The 21,415-nt window shown below is 37.9% G+C and overlaps 2 protein-coding genes across 7 annotated transcripts; one reads left to right on the top strand and one right to left on the bottom strand.

Annotated features, from left to right (window-relative positions):
- The first annotated feature begins 1,277 nt into the window (after nucleotides 1-1,277).
- On the top strand, nucleotides 1,278-11,043 carry LOC149730434 (uncharacterized). 2 transcript variants are annotated; one of them, XM_089885981.1, is made up of 21 exons: nucleotides 1,278-1,419; nucleotides 1,816-1,977; nucleotides 2,049-2,154; nucleotides 2,334-2,512; nucleotides 2,850-2,972; nucleotides 3,190-3,243; nucleotides 3,551-3,664; nucleotides 3,899-4,041; nucleotides 4,414-4,567; nucleotides 4,847-5,045; nucleotides 5,140-5,273; nucleotides 5,493-5,706; nucleotides 5,917-6,084; nucleotides 6,320-6,520; nucleotides 6,820-6,978; nucleotides 7,333-7,532; nucleotides 8,065-8,203; nucleotides 8,330-8,433; nucleotides 8,688-8,917; nucleotides 9,234-9,416; nucleotides 9,669-11,043. In XM_089885981.1, exons 1-21 carry the CDS (start codon nucleotides 1,326-1,328, stop codon nucleotides 10,767-10,769), a joined length of 4,161 nt encoding a protein of 1,386 aa, XP_089742107.1. In that variant the 5' UTR covers nucleotides 1,278-1,325; the 3' UTR covers nucleotides 10,770-11,043. The 2 variants fall into 2 exon arrangements, with proteins under 2 accessions (XP_089742107.1, XP_089742108.1); XM_089885982.1 differs by having other exon boundaries at nucleotides 9,234-9,423; nucleotides 9,669-9,905.
- On the bottom strand, nucleotides 5,876-21,109 carry LOC149730433 (receptor-type tyrosine-protein phosphatase S-like). Of its 5 annotated transcripts, none has more exons than XM_089885990.1 (27): nucleotides 20,912-21,109; nucleotides 20,626-20,841; nucleotides 20,243-20,455; nucleotides 20,063-20,167; nucleotides 19,904-20,011; nucleotides 19,388-19,495; nucleotides 18,977-19,333; nucleotides 18,785-18,922; nucleotides 18,608-18,698; nucleotides 18,450-18,517; nucleotides 18,090-18,244; nucleotides 17,504-17,591; nucleotides 17,373-17,443; nucleotides 17,176-17,310; nucleotides 16,749-16,877; nucleotides 16,450-16,592; nucleotides 15,920-16,055; nucleotides 15,553-15,656; nucleotides 15,175-15,293; nucleotides 14,867-14,934; nucleotides 14,409-14,537; nucleotides 14,210-14,350; nucleotides 13,715-13,851; nucleotides 13,392-13,527; nucleotides 12,950-13,101; nucleotides 7,294-7,409; nucleotides 5,876-6,496 (listed from the first exon to the last, which is right to left on the bottom strand). In XM_089885990.1, exons 1-25 carry the CDS (start codon nucleotides 20,988-20,990, stop codon nucleotides 13,024-13,026), a joined length of 3,252 nt encoding a protein of 1,083 aa, XP_089742116.1. In that variant the 5' UTR covers nucleotides 20,991-21,109; the 3' UTR covers nucleotides 5,876-6,496; nucleotides 7,294-7,409; nucleotides 12,950-13,023. The 5 variants fall into 5 exon arrangements, with proteins under 5 accessions (XP_089742116.1, XP_089742114.1, XP_089742115.1 ...); XM_089885988.1 differs by having other exon boundaries at nucleotides 13,715-13,854; nucleotides 20,912-21,101; XM_089885989.1 differs by having other exon boundaries at nucleotides 7,330-7,409; nucleotides 13,715-13,854; nucleotides 20,912-21,101.
- Between the last annotated feature and the right edge of the window lie 306 nt (nucleotides 21,110-21,415).

The raw sequence follows: 21,415 nt of genomic DNA, 5'->3' as shown, positions 1-21,415 counted from the left end.
TATAAAGCTTATGGTCGAGTAATCACAGCAATGCAAAAGCCCCCTTCAAGCTCTGGTAACCATCAAGATGAAACAAGATAGGCATACGAACGCCCAAGCTAGTTTTAGTTTGTATTTGTGGGCATCCTATGTTGTTAACTGTTGTAACTTTTACTGAAGCAAATGCTTCGATATGTGGAAGTTACAAAGCAAAGTAAAATGCAGATAAGAATTTTTGTTGCGCTGTTTACGCATATATTAGTCGTCGGTCGTTTTATGATTGTAGCGCTTTTTACCCAATGAGTTGTGTATATGTTTTACCGCAGGTGTGTTTTAACGACAGTTATAGTAGGCTGGGGGGAGGTGAGACACCTTTAGCACATAATACCCAAACAACCTAATCGTATTTCAAACAATTAACAACGGTCTATGGAAGTCGTGAGGATACGGTTTTATAATTCTTTAAATATTTCTTGTTTACTACCAAATGAGACGAGAAAATAGAGTGAAATGGTGTCCCATCTTCACCCACCCTACTATAGTAGGATGGGGGAAGATGGGACACCTTTTCGTTCGATTTTCTCGTACATTTTGGTAGTAAACAAAGAACATTCAAGGAACTATAAAACCTTGTCCTCGCGACTTTCACAGCCCGATGTTAATTGTTTGAAACACGACCAGGGTATTTATATATTCTGTGCTAAAGGTGTCCTATCTTTCCCACCCCACCATATAACATTAGTCAATTCCTTGATAAATTCGGCGTCTGCGTTAAAAATGTTAAAATCTAACGCCTGCTAAACGAAATTATATTCTTTTCTGGGTATTTTCCTCTACTTAATCGCATATTTACGGTAAAAATATTAAATTTATTTTCCAATTTCCCGCCAAACAGAACAGGATACCAGGCGATTTTACATTGTGTGTGAATCCTTTGTCGACCGACAATCGCTCTCACCCATCGCCAGCGCTTTTACCGCCCGTAGTGTGAACCCGCCTTAATGTTTACGTACACGAGTAGCTGAGTCAGTTTGAAAGAGAAGTAAATAAAGTAAATTAGACGCCGCCATCAGTTTGTAAGATGATAACAATAGCGCATCTCGTTTCATGGGCAACCGTGTTTAAACGTCGCTTAAAATCAACGTAGATTTTCTATTTCGTTTTGAAAATAATAGATGCGGTTAAAGGTGTATAATAACCCGATTTTTTTACTAAGAATGTTAATTTATAGAAAGTATTTCTCAATTTCACCCTTTCTGTCTGTTTTATTCTTTCCAGCCGTCTGAAGATATTTTTAAGTTTAATTTAAGTTTTCTCTGATGCCGGATCGATAGCAAAACTTCAATATGGATTGGGATTATTTTACTGCAGCCATGTTTGCTGTTGCGGTGACTTTAAGCACGTATTACGGGAGCAGTGGAGCTCAGTTCAAGGTCGTTGGTAAGCGCCATGTGTGGTAGAAATTACTTTTATTTAATTATCTCTTCGAATACTATAGCGAAAACCAAATCAACAAAGAGAAGGGAATTAGCAGAAAAACGACAGTCGTTAAAACATGCTATGTGTAAAATGAGTGGGAAAGAGGATCAATTCAAAAAGTTAATATTCTTTAGGTTTTATCCCCGGCACCTCCAACGCGTGGTTCGTGCAAACTTCGTAAAATAAGGATCCAACTACACAGACACGCAACATCATGATACACGCTTTGTGTTTATACTAATGCGGTGAATGCAATATCCGAATTAAAACAAAACCTTTGTCGCAACATTGACGCTTTATTGTGACTTATGACGTAATCAACATATGACGTATTAAATTTATGACGTAATATTTCAGAATCATTCAACTGTAACGACCCTCGATCTGTGGAAAGGATCCATGTCTCGTCACCATGCGGCGCTGTTGCTTCCCCATGTTACCCCCAACCAACCCCGGAGCTTGGAGAGGGAAGGAAGGGATGGGTGGTTGATGCTGGGGGTTGGGGGCGCAAAGTGGCAGGTGGGCATACCTTATGCTCACTGTCGAGTTGCAACATGAGTGTCTTACACCTCATCCTCACGTATTTACAGGTTATCGATTAAGTTTTCAAGATTTTAACATCGGCGACCAACCATCAACCTTCATCATCGGGAAAGCCGCCGAAACACTCAGCAATGGACTGCTTAATGTTACCGGGTAAGCTCATTTAACACGGTAACGCCATTTCTTAACTTTTCCCAGGCAAAGTTATATACATGCTGTAAGCGGACATGAGGTGTATGAAGAACACCCGTGCATACGCCGTGTTACAACGACTATCGTTGCCCTGCCAAGATAAAATTACATTCACCATTTATTCTGTAATTTCACAACAGGGACATCACCGTAAATGGACAGATTGATGGGGGAATCACCGTTGTAGAGAACGGAAGAAAGACTTTGAAAACGAACGAAAACTTCCTTGACGTTGATTTTATGAAGATCTTCCTAACTTTTAATACAAGCGGTTCAACGACAGACCAGGGTCAACGGTTTTATATCACATTCTGTGCAGGTTTACCCGACTTACGTATGTTTATCATAACTTGCTCGGGATAACGGCAGTCGTTAACACAGGTTTTCTAATTCATACACCTCGTGTCCGCTTACAAGTATGTCATTTTGTGGGTGGTTGTTTTGAGCTATATTATTTACAAACGCCATGTTATATGCCGCGTAGAACCGCGGTAATTTTAAACCGACTTCTAATCTGTACGCGTATTTAAAAAAATTCACACTTACACTTCAATGACAACGTAAAACACGCACCCGTTTTAATCTGGTCTTCTTAATAATTTATATAGACCCAAAGGGGCTTTATTTTTAACATTAAACTTCTAAAACATCAACAGACTTTGATAAATGTAGTGATCATGAGGAATATTGCAAACATGGTGGAACTTGTGTTCGAGATGGGTTCAAGAAATATCGATGTAAATGTAAAGCGGGTTTCATTGGGAATCGCTGTGAAAGTGGTAGGTGGATAATACGTGCTGTGTATGAAGAATGGGTTCTGAATTGTAGACCAAAGTGTTAAACGAGTAGCATTCACGGTTCAATTTGACACTTTAACTCAATTGGTTTTACCATGCTGTACCGACTTTGGTTTTACTGTTGTGGTTTTAATTAAATTGATCTTCGTTTTTCGTATTCAAAGAGATAAATACCAATTATGTTGAGATTACATGACAGATCGTCCGCCAGATGGCGAATGTAACAACGCAGAAGGTGGCGACAAAAGTAAAGGTGAGAAGTTCGTGGTAAACTCCGTAAACATGGCCCTGATCGCATGAAGGTGGACAATTTTTGTAACGAATCAACAGTCCGGATTTAGCACAAAATACGTAACCGAAAAAAGCAAGGCTAACAAACAAAAACAAAATTTGATTTTTGTTTGTTTGTTAACATTTTCTGAGCACTAGATTGCAAATGTTGTTTATGGTTTAAGTTTAAATGTTACTTATGTTGAAAAGATTAAGTTGAGTAGAATGTTTGTCTTGGTTTAATTCACTCGAAGAATATGCTAACTGTATGTGCCATTTAAATTCAACAGGTCGAGTAAAACTATGCGAGTCATCCCGTTGTATTAAGCGACTACCACCCAAAGAAACCGAGGAATTGACACCAATGGAAACAACGCCTGCTAAACCAATGTCTCCATACTCTAGTAAGTGTGATTGATACAGAAAAAAATAAATAAGTGATCACTTCTAAGCGGGCACTATAGGTGCATGGAACAGAACACAGCTGTTATAACGGTTGTTGTTCCCTGCCATGCACGTGCAAATAAGTTACATTCGTTTACTCATTCGGTCAAATCCACATTGATTCGAATATTTTCGAAATTCAGCGTGTGCGCAATTCAAGTGATCCATGGTTCACAACTAGTTATAATTGGCAGGCTACCTTGGGTTTCCTCGAGTTAACTTTGGAGGAGAAATCAACTTTGACGCCAGCACAAACAATAACCAGAAATGTACTTTTGACAACGAATTCTTCTCCGTTAGTGAACTGTCAAAGGACTACGTAATAGTTGGGCACGAAGTAAGGATTATATAGAACACAGTTTGTCCGATAGCCTTATATCGAGTACATTAAGATCGCACCGCCTTTCAAACCAATTGAAATAAGGTTTATATGCAAGAAGGTTGGGGTAAGATGGGCGATGTTAAGAAGTCCTTTCTCGTCCCGATTGGTAGTAAACGTATAACATTTAGAATCATATAATCGTATCTTCATGACTCTATTAAAGAGCGTTGCTATTTGTTAAAAAACGATCAGGAATTATAGGATATTATGTGCTAACGATAACCATTTTACCCAACAGTACTATATATATATAAAAAAATACCGAATTCATGTTTTGGACATTTTTTGTCAATTCCAAGCAAACAGAACACACCTTGTGTCCTGCAGACAAATCGATACAACAGATACCCAACTGAAGGAAACAATTGGAACCCAGACGGTGGCAACCATTTTAGATTTTACAACACAACCGTAACTTCTACGTGCACATCTAATGGTCGTTGTAGCACAACAGACGCTATCGTTGGAGCTGTGTTGAAAGGTGTAAATCTGCTTGCTTACGTATTGGGTTGAGAAGCTAATGTTACAACATAATTTCGATTCTATATAACGACTGTCGTTTTGTTGTAACAACACAGTTGGTTTGCTTTTCATTCGCATTTCTTTGCCATGTTAATTGAGCGTGCTTAAATTATACTAAGCCTTGACCCCTAGTCGAAGCATAACAGAGCGATTTGATTGGTTTTAAACGGATATGATTGTGTACCAGTTTGTACTTTTTATATTTGCGTTCTGGGTGACATTGATACTTGTATGTCAGGCGCAACAACCGCTGTGTTGGTGGACTTTGACGTTGATTGGCAAATAGTTCCCGGGTTTTGGGGTTTAACTGTGCATATACCCGGGATGTTTAGGGGAAAGTTCACACCGTCTCGACTGCAACGCATGAGCGTCAGGAACACAACATCGAATACGGAAGGCAAGGGCTACACTGTGGGCCTCGCAGGGAGGTATAAAAGGTTAGTTATATGGATGACCGTCAAAATGTAAACCATAGAACAGTTACATAATTACTACGAGAATTAACCAACAACTATCAAAAATATTTTACAGCAAACTGACGGACGTAGAATGGGAGAGCGAATATTACAAAAAGATGTTCAAATCCGTAGACACGTTGTCGATACGTTTCGTTCTCGATCTGTACGATCAATTCTCCCACAACGCAAGAATCACCGGAAGCATCGGTGATTAATATCGTTTATTCAACTGATTAGTTAATTATATTCAACTCAACTACGGTAGAGAAGTTAGACCACAATTTACGATTTCATATTCAACCAGGAACCGTATATGCAGCAGCCTTTCCAACGTCCGCGCTACCATAACAGAGAAATGTATAGAGTTTATTGCATAGTAAACGAGCATAATCGGGCTCGGCAACTACAGAAGCTTTCATATCCCAGGTTTGACGTCCGACCTCGATCCTCTGGAAACGACGGGCGAAAGGTTGTTGATTGCGGAGAATCCCAACTTAGCCCCGGCCCCCTTTTGCTATGTGGATAATTCGAAACATGCACTACTTTCAATTGATCTAAGCATGATATTTGAAGCAGATTTAGATGGAAACTTTGATACTTCTGCTTCAATGTATCTGGGAATCTTGCCTTTTATTTGCTCGTTAGTATGATATTACTTTTATGGAAAATTAGTCCGATCCAGGATCCACTATATATATAAACCAATTGACTTGACACCGACTCTGTTCAAAATTTGATGCTGCAGCAAGATGTCCTGGAATGACCAGATGCTTCTAATAATCTAACTTATTCATGCACCATGCCACATCTAATATATTTCTTTTATTTATTAATACTTCTTCAAATCCAGAGCAGAAAACCTTGATTGTATAACTCCATTAAGTATTGAACCAATTAAACTGAACGATGGGGCCTGGTATAACGTGTATGGGGGAATTACTGATTTGAGATTCCAGAGCACCATTGTTGACATAAATCACCGGTTGGTTATTTACATGGAAGATGGCAAGAAAAAAAGGTAATTGATAACAGTAAAAATGGCAACATAGAAAGTCTGACGTAAAAGGAAATCTTTTAAATAACATTTATTGATCATAAGTTAGTATATCCAGACAGTAACCTCGTTCATCATCAGGTTACTATCAACCAAGTTACAGGCCGAAACATCTGCTGATCATGAGTTTGTTATCATTTGAAAACTACTATTATTTATTCTTGTTGCACCGTAGTTTAACATACGCCCAATGCAACAGAACATTGGTAGCAGTGGAGCCAGAGCATGGAATTCAAATTGGGTTGACGAACAACCTTGGAAGGAAGTTAAATGTTGGTGAGCAAGCTGAGTTTGGAGCGTTCGTGACCAAGTTAGGACGGCCAGTGGTTGGAGCTTCTTTGGATATTGGAGTTGTTGCTGCAAACAGCTCAACAGACTGTGGAAGACCAACATGCCATAAGTGAGTTATTTAAACATGTCTGGATTTATATATGGGCTGTCATGTTTCAACATAGGAATGAAAGAATGTACGACTGTAACTTTACTTGGCGGGCAACAACAGTCGTTATAACATGGGTGTTTTGTTGTATACACCTTTTGTCCGCTTACAAGTAACCACTTATGGGCAGTAAAATCCATGTTTTATGCACCTTGACCTGAGTTATACACAATTTAAGGACTATCAAAAGCAAGTGACCGGAGTTGTTATATCAACACCACTGTATCTGTAAACCCTGTTTGTAACCTCTACCATCACAGTGAGTTGTCTGTGCCTCTTGATGTGATATCAATAAGCAAACCTGCACCAACAGACAATGATGGGAGAACCACCTTCACAGTTACTGCTGTAAAGAATCCAAACAGTCCGCGTGGTTGTGGTTTAGACGGGCAAATTTATCCAATGCGGGTGTTTTACAAGTGAGTTAAACATGTTTGGTGTGCGTTACAAACATAATATAAATTTTTATTTATTTCTTTGAATACAATGGTTAAGACCGGATCAATTAAAATAATGATGGAAATTATCAGTAAAACAACGGTCGATAAAAGACGCTATGGGTATTAGATAAAAGTGCTGCACCCAAACAATTCACTCTTTCTTCATTAAAATTCATTTGACAGCATAAACCAAGTATTGCTGTGTCATATAGTTTAAAAGTTTACCCTTACTGTTAAATTTACAGAAGTTAAATCGATTTTATCTTAAACTTAGACACTATAATTGTATGTGACCTCAATTTGGTTCCGTATTTCATTAACATATATCACCAGGTACTTGGACTCTGAAGATCCATCCAACATGAGGGCGGCTGTTTGTTATTTTAATCCTTCCGCAACAGATGGTGACCCTAAGAAAGCAGAATGTGAGAAAGATGGAAGCAAGATAATAAACATCGATACTTTAAAACCGATCACTAAGGTTTATGATGAAGTTGAAGTAAAAGATAAACCAACATGGTTTGATGTTAGAGGTAAATACTAGGGATGCACATTACAGAATTTCGAATCCGTGAGATTCGAATCCTTTTGTATTCGAATCTAATTACGGGATTCGGTATTCTGTTTAATAACGTAATTACACGTCATCTCATATACTATATTAACAGTTTTTGAAACTTATTAATTTTGAAAAAAAATATTTTTGTGTTTGTGGGACTTTCAAGAGTAAACGTTTCGTAACGTCTTTTCATAACCTGCTATACGTTTCATGAAGCAAAAACTACCCAATAGTACAATTTTTGATCATTTTACAGCTCATGTTCCAACAAGGCGGGTATGAAAGAGTCAATAAACTGACTTATGTGGGTAAACTTATTTTTTCCTATAAATATAAAAAGATTCGAAATTCTAGATTCGGAATTCTAGATTCGAAATAAAGTATTCTAGGATATCCTAGAATACCTAATTATTCTGTAATGTGCATCCCTAGTAAACACTGAGCGGGTTTGGGTGTAAACTCCACCCCATGTTCATGGACATACTAATAACATACAAACCCTGCAGATATTTTCATCCAATATTACAACCTGTACCCTGTTATGTGGAAGAATGGGATAATAGACTTGCATTCATACAGGGACATTAGGAAAAATAATGCTATGTTGGAATACGCGATGTTTGAATTAAATATCTCAGATCCAAGGTGGTATCATAATCCTACAACTATATATTCAATATCATGCTTAGATCATTTTAATAAAATGACATCAGTGCAATACTATTTATTTATTTAAATACAATCATGACAACAAAATTGTGGATGCTATAGATATATGCCAGTCACGCGTGATTTATCAAAGAGCAAACAAAGGCTGATCAAGACTTGGATGGACACCGGCATGCCGTACAGTTACCCACCAGATGAGCATAATAGTAAGTGTTATACAATCAGTAGATGAACCACACAATGTTACATACATGGCATAAGCGGGCACGAGGTGTATGAAACAGAAACACCCTCCATATTGTTTATTATTTTCTTCCATGTGCAAATAAATAGGTTGGATTTATGGACTGTACGAAAATGTTTACAAGCTTGCAAAAACATTTAAAAGTTTGATGTCTAACTAGAGATTCTATTTTAACCACAACTAGCAGTTACTGTGTTAACCACACAACCTTTGCAGTAAATACATATTCATGCAATCCCGATGCCATCCCTGCCCAAGTGGCTGAACTTCGAAGGTTGGGGCAAGCGGCAATCATTACTGAGTTAACCACTATACCCCCTTATGTAACTGCATGGTTGAGTTTGCAAACAGAGTTTGGTAGAAATGTTGAAGTTGCTGGGATTATAAAGTCGGTGTTCGTGGAAGAGATGCTTCATCTTTCACTGGCTGCTAACTTCATGAATTCAGTAAGTTGTTATAACATAGATGCTCTCATATGCATATACCATGGGTAGGCATGCATCCATATTGTAAAAAATCTGAGTACACATACCAACAACAACGCACCAATTAAATGTAATAACTTGAGGATACGAAAAAACAGCACCTTGGTGTTCCATTATGCATGGTTCATTCCCGGTTAGTAGCCTTGTAACCTTTTGTCCAAAAGCCATTCAAGTAACCATGGATGCATTGATAGCAGTGAAACTTTTATGTCCCTACAAATATTGACCAATCTTTTAACAACTGTTTTCCCATCTTACGAATATTCATATCTATTAGATTGGGGGTACAGTGAACTTGACCAACATTGCCATGTTACCACAATACCCCACCCCTCTTGGATCTGGCACCATCTTTGACTTGATACCTGGAGTTTATGTCTCAATCGAGCCCATGTCTCCAGGATTGGCGCGAGATTTGTTTGCGAAGATTGAAACGCCGGCAAATAAAAAAGAACAATTTGTAAGGAGTAGACGCCAGAATAAATAAATTATACTTATTTGGTATTTTTTATTTATTTAGGCCAAAAGAAATGAAATTGATTCCTTTGAAAACTCATCCACTGATATAATTCTAGTTTACTGCGGACATTAGACTCCCACATTATATACAGACACAATATGTTAACATAGTTCTAATATATGTAGAGAGGCATGCCTGGATTTAATTAGTATTTCTGCTCCATCTCATATCATCCACATGTGTTTTATCCAGGTGTTCTTTGCATTGGCTCGACTGTGGAAAGATCTGGGCGGTTTTCTAGGAAATACAATACCAACCTCAGAACACATGCAGCTTCTGTTAAATGATTATGAGAAGTCGGAATACAAGAAAACAGAGGCTCCATTTATTGATGCTTTGAGTTTAAGTCCATTAGAATTCTGGGCCACTGTTAAAAATTATTCCACCATGTACTTAAATGAGATATACACTGAAGAAACAAACACGATCGGATCATTTTATCTAAAAGCTGCCCTGCTTACATCAGTAATTGAATCATGCACGCAACTCAATGCCATCAAGAATCCTGCGTCAGATTCGTCACCAACAATATTTACAGGGGATGTTTCAAAACAAGTGGACATGAAGCAATGGCTCAACCCAGAGGATAATATTAAAAATGCAGCAGCAGCAAACTCCGATGGTAGCATCCCTATAAGTACATTGTACAAACCCTTGTTTCCCATCATTGACCTTCAAAGAGCAATTGAAGCAGTGATTGAAATCGTGTACCAGGGTGAAGGGGGTAGCGCATGTACACCATTCATTGGGGAGCAAACCAAGAAAAATCCGAACCCAGAGAAGTCTCATTATTATCGGTTCCTTGAGATTGCAAACCAGAAGCAGGTCGTTAAAATGAAAGTTCCAGATGGTTGGAATGCAGGGTTGGTTTGCATGAACATTACCGGGCAGGATTGTCATAACGATCTTGGGCCCGATGAGAATTATTGTTTTGGGGGCCTGGACATTCCGTTCCGGGAAGATGGGGTTTGGCCATTAGTACGTGACCCCCAAAACGGGATGTACGATAAGAACACAAAGGCTTGGAGACTTAACCAGGAGTTCAACAATGCTTACACAACCTTGCTTAAATGTTTAGAGAAAGGGTTTGGTGGGAAACCGGATTTGATCAAGGGTTGTTACAGTTACATGTACGATCTTACCATCATAGGAAAGAAGTTGGTAAGCACTCCTATTGGAATTAAAGGCGACACAAATTTTGTTGAGGCTCCATGTAATGATTGCCATGCATCGCCAACATGGACATTCATTAGAGATATCACGTACAGAGCTGGATTACCACTTTCACCATAACCAAACTTTGTGTTTCTAATATTGTACATAAATAACAACAAGCTGATTTGTTCTAACTGCATGCTGTTAGTATCGCTGTGTTATCTTACAACTTGCAACTAAATTATGTTTGAACGCTCGAATAAAACTTTGTCAACTAATTTATCTCAAACAACAGTTATTGTTAGCGTTTAGTCAGAGTTGTTTTATCGATCTATATACTGTGAAATAATCAGCTCTTGGTGGTGTGGTAGTTCTTATGTTTTAAAACAATGGTAATAAATGCAACATCATATTCAGTTGTTAAGAAATTCCTTATAGCAAAGATAATTTAAATAAATGTTTTTTAAATAAATGTAAGTCAAAAGGGAGCTTGATGGACTATCTAACACACATAATAATTGGTTGAATATCAGTACATATTAATATTTCAGCAAAACTATAAATAATATAATCTGGTTATGTGTTGGGTCTGGTCCTATCGTACTCCTCTTCGCGCGTACTAGATGCTGTACCTCGTTTAATCACAGATCATTTGGAACCAGATCAACACTTAATAACTCCTTTATTAGTAACTTGACAGTGACGTAACGATACGATAACAGAGTTTGTGGCTCAAGGCGTCCCGAAACATGGCGCACCCATCTTTTATACAGACGAGAGTTGTGAGAAGAAGGGAACACGTCAGCCTCCAGGCTTACCGCCAGTCACACATAACGCCAATACAGATACAATGTCTGGGTATTGAGCATAGTTCACCATTGGGCATAGTCCACACACAATGCCAGCAGCCACGCATCTTAATTAGGAAACGGCTAGGAAATTGTGACAGTTTCCGTTGTCAGGCATCGGTACGTGGACTCACACAATATCATTAAACCAGTAAACATACAGCATCGTTAAACATGGAATTACAACGATAACATTATTATCGCCCGCTTTCACACGTCGATCACTACAATGACACAACAAAACTACTGTTGTATCCAAGTAAAAACAGCCAAGTTAAAATTGTACAAAACTTGCAAAAATCACATTTAAATTCAATTAAAACAAATTCTACAAAACAACGCACGAAGTCTTTACGAAACTTTTTGTCTGTGATAACCCAAACTAATCGAGTGACATTAAAAATGCAAGGAAAGCAATAATACACAGACTTACCTTTAAATAAACTGTAGCGATGAGCGTCCACAAAACATTGTCGTTAGGGTTTTTTTCTGATTGTTTATAGTCTTTAAATATTTCCTAACAATAGAAGTTTGTTCAAAATAATAATAACTTGCATTTTGCCGCGCTTTTGTGATTGAAAACATACATCGATTCAATACAACATAAATATACAATATTCATCAACACTATATTAATATGTAAGCTGTTTTGCCTTCGTGGAAAACTAGGTTCAGTGGAAGGGGCTGCGCAAAGTTTGCCATATACACATAGCATAACTTTGTTTATTGTATACATAACGTAACTTTGTTATTTGTCTCTTGTTTACGATAGAACAAGAGATCACACAGATCTAATGCGTGAGCACGGTATAAACTAATTAGCATAGTATTAATTAACCCTATTACTACAATGGTCGACTGAGATCGATCAAAAACAAATCAAAAGTAACCAACAAAGCCATTGGTGACTAAAAGCGCGAAGAAACGAGAGACGCGGTGTTTATACCGAAGATAACGATAGGAAAAAGGCACTCGTCTATACGCTTCGGTGCACACACGCTAATTGTGCGGTTTTCAATCTAAAAATTTAGCCTAAAAATTATAAATATATTATATGATTTGATTTCAATCAATAGATTAAAGAATAAATGCTAGAATTGAGAATTGAGATAATTGCGGAAATCAATCGCCCTAATAACAAGAACAACTGTTCGACGAAAAAGGATCTATATGACCACTACCGTGCTCAATAACGCATAAAACACAAGGTGGAATATAGCGACAAAACGACAGTTGTAAAACACGCTTATGTATAAATCATATTTTCAATTAGACGGTTAAAAGCGTGGTTACTATACCTATCAAACAAAGTCATGTCAATGCGTTACAAATTAAATAGTACAAAATTATCAAACATAAAGATAACTATAATGTTGTAAAGTGCTTATACTTATGGATTGCAAAGATTCAAACAAAAAATGGGCAGTTAAAACTATTAGGAAACGTTTTAAAATAACACTGAATGTTTACCATTGTATATACGTGGTTACCAGGCTTTGTATATAGTTCGATACTTTTGTTTTTCTACAACCACAAAGCAGTAATCATCCTTTAAAGTTGGCGTAGGCACTAAATGATGCGGCGAACTCCATCATACAATAATAAATGTATCTGTACAAAAGCTGAGGACAACACGTTAGTTATAACTACTGTAGATTGAATGTACTGAATGTAACTTATTTATCCTCGCATGGTGGGCAACAACAGTTGAGAACACGTATGTTCTGTTTCATACACCTCATGTCCACTTAGCCTACGAGTTACCACGCATGTAAATTTGTAGGTAATTGCACCACTGGGTTGGAGCAATTGCCGTTAATTGTCTTGCACACACATGCCCCCAATGGTAGCAACGAGACTCTAACACATAAACTAAGTTATGCACACATTTATAGAAACCTTAACATCTCACCTCACTACAGACCATTCCCCTTCGCATGCTCCTCATGTCATTCAGTTCACGAACAACGTCAACCTTTCCTTCAACCTTCGCTCTTTCCATCAAGTTTAAGACGCACAAGAGCGCTCCCGTGCGGCTGCCACCATCGCTAGGTTAATAAGAATCTTCAATTATTTCTAATTTGTCAGCCATATAGAAAACAATCACTTATAAAGTTACATACGTGGTAAACTTACTGTCGTTACCTAGCCATGCGAGGTTACATAAGTGACATTCTTTCATATAAACCACCATATCTTCTGAAGCTACCCAGCCACAAACGGTATAACGCTTACCTGCAATAAACTACCACCTTCCCTTTCTTATCATTCCTGGATTCTTGTATCTTCTTTATAAGTTGGATCACATCTTGGGCGTTGTTAGGAACAGTATCAACCGACCAACTAACTAGTTGATAAAAATCCATCTCCAACTTCTGCCAACACAAAGATTATGAACATACGTGTCGTGTATTTTCTATTTTATTATAGTTTGTTGAGTTATTGTATAATTCACATTTAAAAAAATATATGTCTATGAAAAATGCCGCTATAAAACGCTACCAAGTATTTTTTCCCACTACATTTAAACCCACAAAGTTATATACAGTTGGGTGGGGTAAGATAGAACATGTTGTCTTTAACATATTCAGGATATTTGTATATTGTGTGCTAAAGATGTCTATTTTTACCCCAAACACCATATTTGAAAACTAGTAAGCGGGCACGAGGTATGAAACTTCCTTACACGGCACAACATCATAAACCCAATATTTTATCAACAAAACTCACCAAACTTTTCCCTTGACAAATTTCCAGTTTACGTTCAATGACGTCACTTCCTGTTTCGACCTCTTCCAACAAATTGATTGTGACGTCACAATATTTCAAACAGGGACTTTCTAAAGTGGGGAACCACCTGTGGTTGTTTTCCTGCGTATTTATAAATTAATTATCTAGATGTTATTTCGTCATATTACCTCTTTATTACCTCATCAATTGTTCTCAGGGAGACAATGGTATGCACCTGGTTTGATAAAAGAGCCGACCAAAAGTTTTCCTTCGTTTGTGTTGTGGGACCCTTGGCCGCAATGAACTGCAATTCATTTTGTCCGTAACCCTGTATGTAGTATTGTGGGGTAAAATGTATATTGTAGTACTATGATGTAATATGGGTACCGTTAGCACATAATATCCCATATTTCCCAATCGTGTTTGTGAATATAAATAACGCTCTTTTTGAATGGTTAGTATACGGTTATATATTTCGATAAATTTTCCCTGTTAACTACCAACTGGGACGATAAAAGTAAATGAAAACATGGACCATCTTACCCCAACCTACTTTATCATTTTACCTCAAAAAATGAAAAAACAATCCGAATGGAAACACCCCGACCTACTATGTGTAGATATATTGTAAACTTGGCAGATGATAATTTACGTTACCTCAATGTACGAAGCATTGTAGTAAGAAGCAGAGCCAATCACCCCAGGAGTAATTCGTGAATGATCGTCTACAAACAAACATGAAATATGTTTAGGATATCCGGCATATAAATAAACATTATATCAAACCCAACGCTACCACGCTATAGGCCTACTTTATTATTTATTTGGCCTCAGTAAAATTTTACCTCTTACTTTTTTGTTTTGACAGAAGATCAGCTCCTAAAATGTTTTATTCCTACAACAACTACAGCAGCAGAATAAAAACTATGTTTAATATGTAACAATAGCAAAACTATCTAACATACATGGTACAATGATGTCATTGTCATTGTTCTCAACAGCGTATTCTAGTTGGTGTTCCTCAAACTGAAGGGATTCAAGTTTTTGTAACTCAAGAGCGAAACCAGACTCCTTGCCATCTTTCCTGATAAACACAATGTGATTATAAGCAGCGCCGTGATATAGTGGTTATCTTGATGCATGCATGCATATAGTTTGACGCTGTATGTATCTTTTTGAACACGGTAAACCTTGATAATGTCTCGCCATATGACAGACGAAACGTCGGCCCTTTAAGTTTGATAACAAAAAGAACAATTGACTAGAACTCTTTCACTTAAGATGTAATTAAATTATCACTCAACACATTAATTCAACATCCCAACAATGATCGTCATTGATACCTCTCCAACTCCTTAACCTTGGCTTCAATGTTCATGAGGAGAATATCTGATGAACCAAGCACATGAACCTCCGCTGATAGTTTGTACAGCAACTTGTATTGTTTCTATTAAATCAAACATAAGTGGCATACTAAAGTTGTATGAATGTATGTAACTTAATTTTCTTCTCATGTAGGGCAATGTCAGTCGTTATAACACGGGTGTTCTGTTTCATACACCTCCTGCCCGCTCACAAGTTACCACGTATGTAACTTTGTAGGTGATTATTCTGAGAATGAATGCCGTTAAGTTTCAATGACACACACGCTTACATAGGTAGCAGCATCAAGTTCAGTATTCTCTAGTTCCACTAACCATTGCCACCTACCTGTGTTTGAACCATCTCCATCCTTTGCTTCCTTAAACTCAACACAGTTTCGTAAACATTGATGGTTGAACTCTCCTTCATCTCCATACACAAACTATCAAAGGCTATGAAGGTTCCAGTACGACCTGCACCAGCGCTGCAATCAATATCAATGTTTATATATACACCTCATGTTCACTATTTAGTTATAACATGGGTGTCTTCTTATACACCAGACACACATGGTGTATTCATACACTTCATGCTGACTGTCAAGTTATAACATGGGTGTCTTTTTATACACCAGACACACATGGCGTATTCATACACCTCATGCTCGCTGTCGAGTTATAACATGGGTGTCTTCTTATACACCAGACACACATGGTGTATTCACCCCATGCTCGCTGTTAATTTATAACATCGGTGTCTTCTTATACACTCCGAACACTCATACCAGTGAATTGGGTTATATAAATGCCAGTAGAGTTCATAACAGTGCACAACCTGCCAACTAAAGGCCACGTACGTTGTATTTATTCAACCTTTACCTGCAATGAACAACAATAGGTCGATTACCATCAGCATGCTCATCTTGCACTGCTTGTTTGAATCTATGCAACCCTGATGTGACATGTGGTACACTATGGTCGGGCCATGTTGTGTAATGGAACTGTGTGATAACCCGGCTCTCCTGTAACAAGGTTTATTTATATAACAGCAACTAATATAGTGATTTTTTATTTTAGACCATCAACAATAAACGTTTAATCAAAACACTTTCAGTTTACATAAAACTAAAATTATCACTTATTTATATTACCCTGAACAGATAAACGTATTATCTTACATCAAAACAATTAACTTGAAATGTCCTCTTAATAAAACAACCGAACGTTTCATCGCTAGTGCATGTAACGTGCAAGGAGGTGAAGCATTTATCTTTGTTGCAGTCAGGCCAATACTTGTGACATTTTTTCTGCAAAATATAAACTTAACAGTTTAGAAATAACATCTAATATGTTGTTACATGGCTGTTGCTACCAAGCATAACATATTTTTAAAGAACTTCTTGGCTTAACCCAGGCGAAGACTTGGAAGAAGAAACTATAGGGGCCAAAGGGTGCAGCCGAATATTTTACATAAAATGCGTATATTTAATCACTTTAACACAACTATGGTTTACATTAAAACCTAGTTTAGTTTTTAATTTATAAGCAGGAAGAAACAGCACTGTCAATGCATGGAAGACACAAGTAACAAGTATTCATGATCACCTTGTCGTTTTCAACAGGGTTGGTCAGCATCACGATAATAGTGGACTCAACCTCCCATATCATACGCCAGAAATCTTCTTCAGTTTTAGGTAGAGGGCCTTGAGTGGCGATATATTTCTTGATGTCTTTGTAACACTGCTGGTGACACTTGGTATAAATTTCACAATCCAGAGTTTATAAGGAATATATTATCTTACGTCTATGTAGTTTGCATTAATGTAATCACTGTAACCATCCTTATCTGAGAGCACAACTCGTGTACGATCATCTACAATGCACAAAACATTGGGTCAACTTTATGTTAGTGGCAGACATACTTTTTACTTACAAGGCAGAATATTCTTGAAGCGATTTCTTGGTTTGTTTTCAGGTAAAGAAGCGACGGATGTTTCGAATCTTTCACTGTTTTCGGTCAACTAAAACATCGGTTGTCATTATACTCAGGCTCCGTGCCATAGCGTTATTTCGACGAGTATAAGACAGGATACAATTGTGTGTGTTTGTTATTAAGCAAGACACTTAACATTAATTGCTTTAACCCAGTGATCACAAATAGGTTGTTTAAAACAATCACCTACAAAGTTACATACGTGGTAACTCGTAAAGGGGCAGAGGTGTATGAAACAGAACACCCGTGTTATAACGACTGTCATTGCCCCGCCATGCAAGGATAAATAAGTTACATACATGGTAACCATAAGCGGGCACGAGGTGTATGAAACAGAACACCCGTGTTATAACGACTGTCGTTGCCCCGCCATGCAAGGATAAATAAGTTACATATACGTGGTAACTTGTAAGCGGGCACGAGGTGTATGAAACAGAACACCCGTGTTATAACGACTGTCGTTGCCCCGCAAACCGGAGGATAATTTAAACCATATTCATTCATTACATCGCATATAACTGCCTACCTCTTTAAATTCCTTACTCAAGGAATTATTGCTACCATCGTTGAACAATCCCTTTAACATGGATGTCAACTTCGACACTTTAACACTTCGACACTTGCCGCCTTGACCTTCGTTGATGACGTTTGCATAAACTGCTTCATGGGAGAAATCCACCTCTGTCAAACATAAGCATATGGTTTGTGGTAAATCTATTCATGTTGACGGTTAACCATAGTACTTATACCCACGTGAATGCTTTAAGTATCTTACATGTATATCAGATTTAAGTGTAAATTAAGAGCAATACGTTTATGACAGGGCAGTTATACCTCATTACATTATTATTCGTTTATTGGATATAGTGAATATTACTATTGATACCTTGGTAAGGATGTTCATTATTTAAGTCAGGAACAAATTCTTCGATGGTTTCTGAATCTTTGTTGCGTCTTCGAAATATACCAAAGTATAAACACCATGTGAGCAATGGTAAAGTATAAGCAGTAGTTTGAATATTAAGTAGGAACATAATATATTACCTTCGTTTAATGAATATCCCAAGAACCGCGAAACATATCAAGACAACAGTAACCACTACAGCCGGTAGGACGTAGACAATAAACTTCATCCCTGCAGATATTATGTTACATATATATGGTAGAGATGGTATGTTACATACATATCGTAGAACACAATATGGTTAAGTTAGTGTTTACCTGAGTTTCGTTGAAGAGATATTTCGCAAACCGATCCCCCAAACCCAGGAGGGCACGAACAATAGAAGTTGCATCCACTCTCTGTACAATTCCCACCGTTCCCACACTTGTATGGCGAACATAACTTCCCTCCACCAACTAACACACAACATATACATCAACCATACATTGTTATTATAACAAACCACCCACCAAGTTTCTCACAGGCATACCCGATTCTTCTGGTGCAATTCTCAACCAACCAACTCCCGTTTATGGTTGTCGATAAACAACCATCATGAAGCATGGATACTGGTGCGCCAACTATGTTGCTACCATCCAACCATCTCCATGATGAATTGCTTTGCCTTCCTCCCAACCATAGTGGGTTGGTGTTCATCCAGTGTTGGTGATGTTGGTTGAGAATGGTTTGCGATTGCTTTGACTTAACGATGGCAAGTCCCGCATGAAGGGAGTTGCATTTCATCTTGGCATCTTCATACGATTTTACTTGCGATGCAACTTTGTTGATATGAACCACACAACCGTTCCCCACGTCGTAATATCGTTCTGTAATGAATACAACACACATGCGACTTTGATATGTTGGTCATTCATATTTACCTGTTTGACACTTTGATCCAATGAACCCTGGTGAACACGAACAAGTGAAATTATTCGTTACTTTGTTGCAAGTACCTCCATTTAAACACGGCATCGAAGCACACAAGTCTGTAGAAGTAATTGTCGGTATGATCTCAAGTAACTCACTGTTAATGCCACAACTGTTTTATCTGCGGCATACTAGGAGTAATTGGTAAAGCCTAAACACCAAGCGTTCCGGCGTGCTGAACCGTAGGATCTCATTCACATGGAATATCATTAGGGGCACATCTGACACCAAACGCATTTTTCGAGCATATTGAAACATTAACAAAACGTTTCTATAAGTTATGGTTCTGAATCTTGATATGCGGGTGCCAACCTTATAGAACCTCTACGAACTCAACATATAACCGAAGGAAAAGGCGTCACTCACCAACAACCACGCCCACGAATGACGATTGACTAAAATGGTGCAACTTACGACAAGAAATATTTGTAGTAACTTATCAAAGTAAGCGAGTAATCCAAGTTTACCTGTTTCACACTTTGATCCAATGAACCCTGGCGAACACGAACAAGTGAAATTATTCGGGACTTTGTTGCAAGTTCCTCCGTTTAAACACGGCATCGAAGCACACAAGTCTGTAGAAGACACCAATTATCCACAATAACCCCATGATAACAATTGCTTACCTATCTCACAATGACTTCCTACGTATCCTGGGTGACATCTACACGTATAGTTGGTTGCCATGGCGATACAACTACCGTTGTTGCAACGTCCGGAAAAGCAAAGATCTGGTTTATGGTTTGAGATTTAAAATTAACTTCTTAATTAAAAGCACAATTATGTGTAATTATAAACGACCGTACCTCGTTGGCAAACCAAATACTTGGTTCTACCGCACACATCGTCCAACCAACCCCCCTTTTTAATATGTGAGTGATACTTGATATCATGGTACGGTGTCATTGCAGCGCACACAGTGGTAGATTTTTTAGCGTTAGGTTCAACACCTATCCAATTGTTGTAACCGACTGTTGTTGAGAAAATTGTTCCGTCGATCCAACGCCATTCATTAGCTTCTGTGGGTGTAATGACGTTATGAATGTGTTAGGTCATATTAAGCCTTCATCATGATCACTAAGCAACATTGTCTATGCTACTTCGCCTGGCGGTTAATATGGGATAAAAGGTCCTGCGACGACAAACTTCGTTTTGCCTTTTAGCCTGGCTATTCACAAGTTAGGCCTACCTGCTTTACGCTGTGCACCGATCCAATAACCTGTGTCCCACTCGCCAGGTCCGGGTGGAGTTACCAGATTAGGAGTTACAACATCTTGTAAGCCTTGTTCCTTAATAACCAATAAGTCACCATGTATAGCTTGGCATGAACTTCGAGATTCATCAAATGTTTTCCTTGTTTTATTAAAGAACATGATCTCACTTCCATTGTAAACTATTGAAGCATCTGTTGTAATACATCACCATATTACTCAATGTAAGGCTTAGATATGAACATTGTTCATTGTAATACATACCCACGCCTTCACTTTGAAGTATAACGTTCAATATAATGAAAACGAGTAGACAGATTGTACGGATACATTGACCTGCCATTCCCTATGCCTTTGTATTGGAATGAACATTATTATATTTGAGTGGGTAGGTACAAGCATTAGCGTAGACCAACCCGGAAGGGTAGGACCTGTCGTATGAGTTCACCATGAATAATCACAATAGGGAACAGGACAACGTGCTATATACAAATACGCACCTATGTTATAACATCCAAAAACAATACGTCTCGTCATTCCCACACTTTACATTACAGCGTAGCTTTCCTTGCATAAGCAACATTATAAACCCGGAACATAACTTGGAACAATAAGACTCCACTTAAAATAAACACTCGGCCCACGTATAACATCCCAGCATGTATTTATAATTAACTGCACAAACTGTTTTATTAAGTGATGTATATTACAGCTTTTGGTTTTATTTATGATGTTTGCGCTCCCATAGTTAGACAAGTTATAAAAAGC

This window comes from Ciona robusta, chromosome 10, assembly GCF_009617815.1.
Source record: "Ciona robusta chromosome 10, ASM961781v2".
NCBI classification, from domain to species: Eukaryota; Metazoa; Chordata; class Ascidiacea; order Phlebobranchia; family Cionidae; genus Ciona; species Ciona robusta.
This window is presented reverse-complemented; position numbering and strand designations above follow the sequence as displayed.

Bases quoted from the DNA above. Each gene is read 5' to 3' on its own strand.
- LOC149730434 (XM_089885981.1), top strand. From the start codon at position 1,326: ATGGATTGGGATTATTTTACTGCAGCCATGTTTGCTGTTGCGGTGACT. The intron at 1,420-1,815 runs GTAAGCGCCATG...GTAATATTTCAG, and splicing joins AGCTCAGTTCAAGGTCGTTG to AATCATTCAACTGTAACGAC. The intron at 6,521-6,819 runs GTGAGTTATTTA...CTACCATCACAG, and splicing joins GGAAGACCAACATGCCATAA to TGAGTTGTCTGTGCCTCTTG.
- LOC149730433 (XM_089885988.1), bottom strand. From the start codon at position 20,990: ATGGCAGGTCAATGTATCCGTACAATCTGTCTACTCGTTTTCATTATA. The intron at 16,593-16,748 runs GTAAGATAATAC...ACCTTGTTACAG, and splicing joins TTCAAGTTAATTGTTTTGAT to GAGAGCCGGGTTATCACACA. The intron at 13,102-13,391 runs GTGAGATGTTAA...TGTTGTCCTCAG, and splicing joins GGGGAATGGTCTGTAGTGAG to CTTTTGTACAGATACATTTA.